This window comes from Halichoeres trimaculatus, unplaced genomic scaffold, assembly GCF_033239565.1.
Source record: "Halichoeres trimaculatus isolate MK-OKI-2021-1 unplaced genomic scaffold, fHalTri1.1 fHalTri1_scaffold_18, whole genome shotgun sequence".
NCBI classification, from domain to species: domain Eukaryota; kingdom Metazoa; phylum Chordata; class Actinopteri; order Labriformes; family Labridae; genus Halichoeres; species Halichoeres trimaculatus.
In genome coordinates, this window is record NW_027437196.1 from 335001 (window position 1) to 342500 (window position 7500).

The 7500-nt window shown below is 45.9% G+C and overlaps 2 protein-coding genes across 3 annotated transcripts in view; one reads left to right on the forward strand and one right to left on the reverse strand.

Annotated features, from left to right (window-relative positions):
- The window catches only part of LOC141807479 (protein nucleotidyltransferase YdiU-like), a 5255-nt gene extending 4756 nt beyond the window's left edge, over positions 1-499 (forward strand). Inside the window, exons 18-19 of the mRNA XM_074693539.1 lie at positions 1-78; positions 152-499. The exon at positions 1-78 is cut by the window's left edge and continues 2 nt beyond it. Of these exons, the coding sequence (XP_074549640.1) occupies positions 1-78; positions 152-274 (201 nt within the window). The 3' untranslated portion in view covers positions 275-499. The remainder of the gene's footprint in view (positions 79-151) is intronic.
- Positions 500-1825: 1326 nt separating this feature from the next.
- The window catches only part of apbb1ip (amyloid beta (A4) precursor protein-binding, family B, member 1 interacting protein), a 24568-nt gene continuing 18893 nt past the window's right edge, over positions 1826-7500 (reverse strand). The window contains exons 7-15 of one of the 2 annotated variants that reach the window (XM_074692949.1): positions 6410-6531; positions 5807-5881; positions 5575-5718; positions 5344-5454; positions 3441-3539; positions 3240-3363; positions 2923-2984; positions 2769-2838; positions 1826-2666 (exon numbers count right to left, since the gene is read on the reverse strand). In XM_074692949.1, the coding sequence (XP_074549050.1) occupies positions 2170-2666; positions 2769-2838; positions 2923-2984; positions 3240-3363; positions 3441-3539; positions 5344-5454; positions 5575-5718; positions 5807-5881; positions 6410-6531 (1304 nt within the window). In that variant the 3' untranslated portion in view covers positions 1826-2169. Of the gene's footprint in view, positions 2839-2922; positions 2985-3239; positions 3364-3440; positions 3540-5343; positions 5455-5574; positions 5719-5806; positions 5882-6409; positions 6532-7500 lie in introns of both variants that reach the window. The other variant, XM_074692948.1, reaches the window with a different exon arrangement.

The following is a 7500-nucleotide window of genomic DNA, read 5'->3' on the forward strand; positions in this document are numbered from 1 at the left end:
GTGAACCCTCGCTACGTGCTGAGGAACTGGATGGCTGAGTCCGCTGTGAGGAAAGCCGAGCGTGACGACTTCTCTGAGGTGATTCAGTCAGCACATGATGTTCTCTGTGTGTTTCACTCTGAGTCAGCGTCATTCCTCTGTCCTCCACCAGGTGGAGCTGCTGCACCGTGTCCTGTCCTCTCCTTTTGTCAAACAGCAGGATGCAGAGGAGGCGGGCTACGCTCAGAGACCACCTGAGTGGGCCAGGAGGTTAAAGGTCAGCTGTTCCTCCTGAATCAGCTGATGGAGAAAAACAGAGAAAAATAAATTTAAACCCAAACAGGAAGTCTGAGTTTGTTTCTCTGACGATGATTTTCACTGCCAGTCACAGAAACAGGAACTTTTCATGTTTTACTTTTCATCCTCTGGTCTGTTCTCAAGGAAAGAGCACACAGAGTGAGACCGTTAACCACCTGACAAATCAAAGTTATGATGATTATAATATAATGATTACAATAATAATTTTAAAAATGATAAAGATATAATAGAAAAAAGTAATAGAAATAAAATGATAATAATAATAATAATTATAATAATAAAATATAATAATATTAATAATAATAATAATAAAATATAATGATAATAATAATAATAATATAATGATAATAGTTATAATATAAAAATGATAATAATAAATAATAATAGTAAAAATAATAGGATAATAGTAATAGAAATTATAAAAATAAAATAATAATTATAACAATAAAAATGACAATAATAATATTAATCATATAATAAAAACAATAGTAATAATAAGATAACAAAATAATAGCAATAATAACAATAAAAACGATGGTAGTGATAATAATAATAAAATATAATAATTGTAATAATAATTATATTAATAATCATGGTAATTAAAAATAATGATAATAATTAGAATAATGATAATAATAAATAATAATTTGATTACAATAAAACTATAACAATAAAAATAATGACAATAATAATTAGAGTAATAAAATAATAATAATAATAATTTATGGAGCTTATAAACACTTTTCATTGGTGAATAGAAACTCTCCCTCCTGACAAACAGTTCAATGGATCAGATGAACTTAATGAAGTGAAGTCACCTCCTTTCACCTCCTTTCACCTCCTTTCACCTCCTTCCAGCTCCTCTGGCTCAGATCTGTTTTTCCGTCATGTGAGTTTTTCTTGATTTCACTGATAATAAACTGATGTAGTCCAAAGACCAGAGCTGCCCCTCACTCCTGATCATTTATCAGTGACCTGTCTCTGGGTGTTGTTAGTTCATCCTCCACCAGGTGGAGCTGCTGCACCACCTCCTGTCCTCTTCATCTGTTACACAACAAACTGCAGAGGAGGCGGGGCTTACAGCAGGAGGTCAGAGGTCAGCTGGTCGTGCTGATCACACCTGGTGGAGAGAAAACGCTGAGGAAATCAGATTTTAGTTCATGTGAAGATCAACCTGACAGATGCTAAAAAAAATGTCAACATAAGAAACTCTTCTCTTGTTCCACTGGCAGATTTTTTACTTGTTACAGTAATTCAGACCTTATTCTTGTCTTTTCATAACTTGAAATCAGACATTTCTGGACTGCTCAGGTGAATGTTGCTCAGATTAAGTCTAAAAAGACATTTTCTACTGAAATAAGACAAAAAAGAAACTTGATAAGATTTCAGTTTGTTGCAGTGTCGCCCTGATCTGGACACTTACCTCAGTCTTCAGCCTGTGAACATATTTTATCTGAGAGGAGTAAAGAGTTGAAGCAGCAGGTTAGTTTCTCCATTAATCCAGTAAAATGAGACAATCAGTGGGAGTTAAAGTTTTTATTCAGAGGACAGAAGCTTCACACACTCTTTGTCTCTTATGTACAGGCTCCACAGGACGAGGGTCAGGTCGTAACCTCGGGTCATATTTACAGTTCAGTTAAACCCTCATCATCACACAGCAGAAACACCAAGGCACTCTGGGAAATTATTTATGAAGTTTGTGTCAAACTTTCTTCTGTTTTTAAAAACTTTCTGTCACTTTATTAATTTCATTTTTCTGAGGGAGAAGTTTATCAGAGAGTTCGTCTGAAGAAGGTCACTGATGTTTCCTCTGAGCCCAGTCCGGGGTCAGGTCGGGGTCAGTCCAGGGTCAGGGCGGGGTCAGGGCGGAGGTTAAGTGTTCCCTCTCTTTTTGTTCATGGCCATTATCAGTTCAGACATGAAGTCTCCTCCTCCTCCTCCTCCTCCTCCTCCTCCTCCTGCTCCCTGCAGCGTCGGCGTCGTCCTCTTCGGCGGAGCAGGGGGGAGCTTCTTCACGGATCCAGACGGTCTAACCGGGGCTCTCGGGGAGGCTGCAGGTGGAGGTGGGGGAGGTGGAGGAGGTGCTCCAGCTCCTGTGAACACCGGTTGAGGAGGAGGTGGGGGTAAAAACCCAGGATCAGGAGGAGGGGGAGGCAGGGACTGGTCCATACCTCCATAACCAGCAGGGGGCGGTGGTGGGAAGGAGTCAGCAGGTGGAGGAGGAGGTGGGAGGGAGTTGAAGGATGGAGGAGGAGGGAAGGAACCGAAGCCGGCAGCAGGAGGAGGAGGAGGGAGGAAGTCTGGAGGAGCCTCTGAGGTGTCCTCAGGTGGAGGAGGAGGTGGAGGAGGGAGGCTGTCCATGGAAGGAGGTGGAGGGAAGTTTGACGGCTGGTGTCTCTGAGGAGGAGAAGGTTTCTTGGAGCTCTTTGCTGCCAGAGGAGGAGGAGGAGGTGGGAAGACCGGGTCAGGAGGAGGTGGAGGGAGGCCCCCAGCCATCGGTGGAGGTGGAGGAGCAGGTGGAGGCGGGGCGTTCCCAAAGTCCTGGGGACAGAGAGGAAGGTGAAGGATGAGGATGATGATGGTCAAAGTTAAACCAGGTCAGGACTTTATTCTGAAATCCAGTACCTGAGAAACCGGTCCAGGTGGGGGTTTGGGGGCGTGACCGTTGGCCTGGTTCGGGGATTTGGCTGCAGAGGAGGAGAAACAGTCAGAAACAGTCAGAAACAGTCAGTAAGAGTCAGTAACAGTCAGAAACAGTCAGAAACAGTCAGTAAGAGTCAGTAACAGTCAGCTACAGTCAGAGACAGTCAGCGACAGTTTATGTTCATGATTCAGGAGTCGTGTCATGTTATGTTATGACATGTGATGTCATGTTGAGGTGGTGGTCATGGTCGTGGTCGTAGTCGTGGCTGTGGTCACGGCGGTGGCGTTGGTGGTCTCACCTCTGATGGTGGGGGAAGGCGTGGACTGGCTGGAGCTGGATGGCGTGCTGCGGTTGCTCCAGGCCGAGCTGACGGCGGCCTTCTTCTCGGCCGTTTTGAAGTTGTCGTGCAGAGCCGCTCCGTACTGACAGAGAAAAGAGGAAGAGGAGTTTAACCACAGAAAGATGACTTCCTGTCAGTGGATCCAGGAAGCTCTCTGACCTTAGCGATCCGGATCCCCGTCACCCACAGGTTCATGGTCCAGGCGTCGTCACAGCACAGGTATTTGATGTACTGAGACTCTTTCTGGATCTGAGGATGCTGCAGAGATAAACACACAAAGAATTCATGAATATTCAAATGTGTTTGCATTGAACGGTCTCTTCTTTTTACCATGACCCATAATTCATTTAGAGCGTGCAGCTCAGAGTTCGTATGAGTACGTGAAATTTCTGTTTCTGTGATGATGATACAGGAATAACTGGGTTTAAAAAGATTAAAAACAGGTTATAAACTGTAATAATCTTCATTTGAGAATAAAATATTCACTTTCACACTTTTATTTCTCAGAGCTGTGAACTGAGCTGAATGTTCCTCTATGAAGGCTTCAGGAAGTGACCACCAGGGGGCAGAGTTAGCCCAGTTAGCTTCATGATGTGATTGTTTTTAAACTTCATCCTGATGGATTTTAGATTTTCTGTTCCTGTTTATTCTCCCATCAGTTTTCAGCCCACACCAGGAACCAGAGCAAACATTTATCACATCCTGCAACTCACAGTCAGAGTCAGAGTCAGGAAACTTCAGAAAACTTCAGAAAACTTCAGAAAACTTCAGAAAACTTCAGAAAACTTCAGAAAATATCAGAGTCTTGTCTCTTAAGAGACTATTTCCCCTGAAGAAGAAGACAACGATGGTGATGGTGATTTCCAGGATAGCTTCCTGTTATATTGAACATAAAGTATAAACAAACAGATGATTCTTTTTTTTAGAGTTCTTGCACTTCCTGTCCGCCCTGAGCAGACTGACTGAGGCCTCCTGCTTCTCGCCACCAGCTGAGGCGTTTTAAAGAGTTTCCCTGAACGCCTCCATCAGACCCAGATCCTGACCTTAAACCCTCCTCCCTGCCCGCTCTGGTCCAGTCTGAAGGACCGGTCTCTGGGTGAGGTGAGTCTGCTGACTCTGGTGTTTCTCTGAGCAGATAGAGGAAAAGAAAGAAAGCAGACTTTCACATCCCTCAGAGAGTGACCACCACCCATAAAATCCCCTCCTTCTTTCATGGAGTCAGCGTTTCTCTGAGTTACAGTGAGCTCTGCAGGAAGCCGTTAATACTCCTCGTTCAGGAGTCGGGTTTTAATTAGAAACATGAGGCTTCAGCGCAGAGAGGGAGGAAGCGTCTCCACGCAGAGCTAAAAATGATTCACCGTCCTCTTTCACTTCTTTAACTAAATTTATTACATTTCATTTCTAGAGCAGCTGTGCAGAAACCGTCTCACCACCATGTTCCTCTTCACGCCAGCAGAACGGACCGACCGCGTTAACACTTTCTGCGCTTTGGGGAAGTTTCTGCTTCTCTCTTTCACTGGATCTACACCAACAAACTGTGAAACAACAGACTGTCTATGCTCCACACGGCACAGTCTATCTGTACTCCACATGGCACAGACTGTCTATGCTCCACATGGCACAGACTGTCTGTACTCCACATGGCAGAGACTGTCTGTACTCCACAGGGCACAGACTGTCTGTACTCCACATGGCACAGATTGTCTGTACTCCACATGGCACAGACTGTCTGTACTCCACATGGCACAGATTGTCTGTACTCCACATGGCACAGACTGTGTGTGCTCCACATGGCACAGACTGCCTGTGCTCCACATGGCACAGACTGCCTGTGCTCCACATGGCACAGACTGTGTGTGCTCCACATGGCACAGATTGTCTGTACTCCACATGGCACAGGCTGTCTGTACTCCACATGGCACAGACTGTCTGTACTCCACATGGCACAGGCTGTCTGTACTCCACATGGCACAGACCGGCCCAGATGAACTGTGGTGGTAGCAGCAGGGTCAGCAGTATTTTATTTTACAGTGAGACTTTTTACAGTGTAGGGAAACGTCACCTTCAGGACGAAGCAGAAGTCGGTGGGAGCTTTGTATTTGCTCTTGAAGTCTTTGCCGTAGTAGACGTTGAGATTCTCAAACTGGACGAAGCAGACCAGGTCTCGAGACGACTGAAAGAGAAGACGTTAACGTTAGAGAGCGGAGGATGAAGAGCAGCAGAGACAGAAAACACGGTTTGAGCTCCTCTTTACGACCTGAGCTCTGTCACTAACAGATCTTTGACCTCTGACCTTTGTCTTCCCTTTGGGGACGTAATAAATCCCCGAGGCTCGGAGCTGGAAGAGACGCTGCTTCCAGGACTTCTTCCCGTCCTCTCTGAGATGCAGCACGGCCTCCAGGTCGGGCACGATGATGGAGGTCCCACAGAAGTTCTCCTGAGGAGGTGAAGAGGGACACGCTCACACACAGGTCGCTCAGAGGACAGCGAGGCTCATGGTTCAGAGACGGTCTGAGGGTTTTTACCTTCACCAGTAACTCTTTGTCCTTGTCCTTTATCTCTTTGAGAGCTCTCTTATCTTTCTTCCACAGATAGAAGTTCTGCAGGAGGAGGAGGAGAGCATCAGACACACATCACCGTCAGCAGAGGACGATTTTAACAACGGCTGTGAGGATTTAAGGATCAGAGACCAGCCCTAAAACTGTCACACTGAGTGCCCTGAAACCTGGATCCAGACCCCTGAGTCCCTGAGTCCTGAGTCCTGAATCCTGTCAGATGAACCAGACCCCATGAGTCTGAGCCCCAGGTCTGCTCTGTTTACAGCCTGGAGTCATAAAAACCAGCTAACGCTAACAGTCCACATCATGAGAGGGGGCAGAGGAAAAACCAGCTCCAGGTTTGATTCAGAGGATCAAAACTTCAGCTGTCAGTCAACGACGACGTTAAATCAGGAGCTGGTGAAACTTTTTGGACTCAAACAGAAACTGAGCTGAGACAGAAATATCCAGGAAGGATCCAGATATTTACTATCACTTCCTAAAAACCTCAGACTGAATCTGTTTGTTCTGATTTATCACGGCGAGGAAGAGCCTGCGTGACCCTCAGGAGTCAGAGAAAACCGGACCAACCTGTGGGTTTCTGAAAACCTCGTTCTTCTCGGCCCGCTCTATGAAGAGGATCTTGTTCTCGCTGTCTCTGGCCCACGCCAGCAGAGGCTCCACCAGGTTCTCGTGGTCTTCAAAGGTCCGCTCTGACAGGAGGAGAGGAGACAGAGACATCAGTTTAACCATCTGTCTGTGACCCTCTGTGACCCTCTGTGAGCCTCTGTGACCCTCTGTGAGCCTCTGTGACCCTCTGTGACCCTCTGTGACCCTCTGTGACCCTCTGTGACCCTCTGTGACCCTCTGTGAGCCTCTGTGACCCTCTGTGACCCTCTGTGACCCTCTGTGACCCTCTGTGACCCTCTGTGAGCCTCTGTGACCCTCTGTGACCCTCTGTGACCCTCTGTTATCCCTTTGACCCTCCTGTCTGTGAGTAAACTTTACCTCCGCTCTGTTTATTTCTTCTTCTCTTGTTTTGTGCATTTTCTAAACTCTGCACTCAGAATAAAGATAAATAACTCGACAGAGTAAAACATCAAATGTTATTTTAACCTTCCTCCATGGCGCCCTCACTGATTGGCTAACGTGAAATGTTGGTATGTTGAGCTGCTTCAGGACAGTCTCAGTTTCACTGTAGAGTTCAGCCCTGATATAAAGTTTCAGGGTTCAGATCAGTTTGTGGCGTTTCCTTTGACAGAAACAGAGAAAAAACAGATGTCTTCATCGTTGCTCTTAGTTTACTGAGTCACCTTTTTCTTCTTCGTTGGATTTATTAGCAGGTACACTGTGGCACTGCTAGCTCATAGTTCAATGCTACATCCAGCTAACATGCTGCCTACCAGGAAGGACACAGGTTAGCTGCTGATCTTTGAGGCTGAGGATGTTTCACTCCAAGATCCTGGACGTTAGAAACTCTGAGATCTGGACGTTTCACTCTGAGATCCTGGACGTTTCACTCTGAGATCCTGGACGTTTCACTCTGAGATCCTGGACGTTTCACTCTGAGATCCTGGACGTTTCACTCTGAGATCCTGGACGTTAAAAACTCTGAGATCCTGGACGTTGGAAACTCTGAGATCCTGGACGTGGTAAACTCTGAGATCCTGGACGTTAAAAAC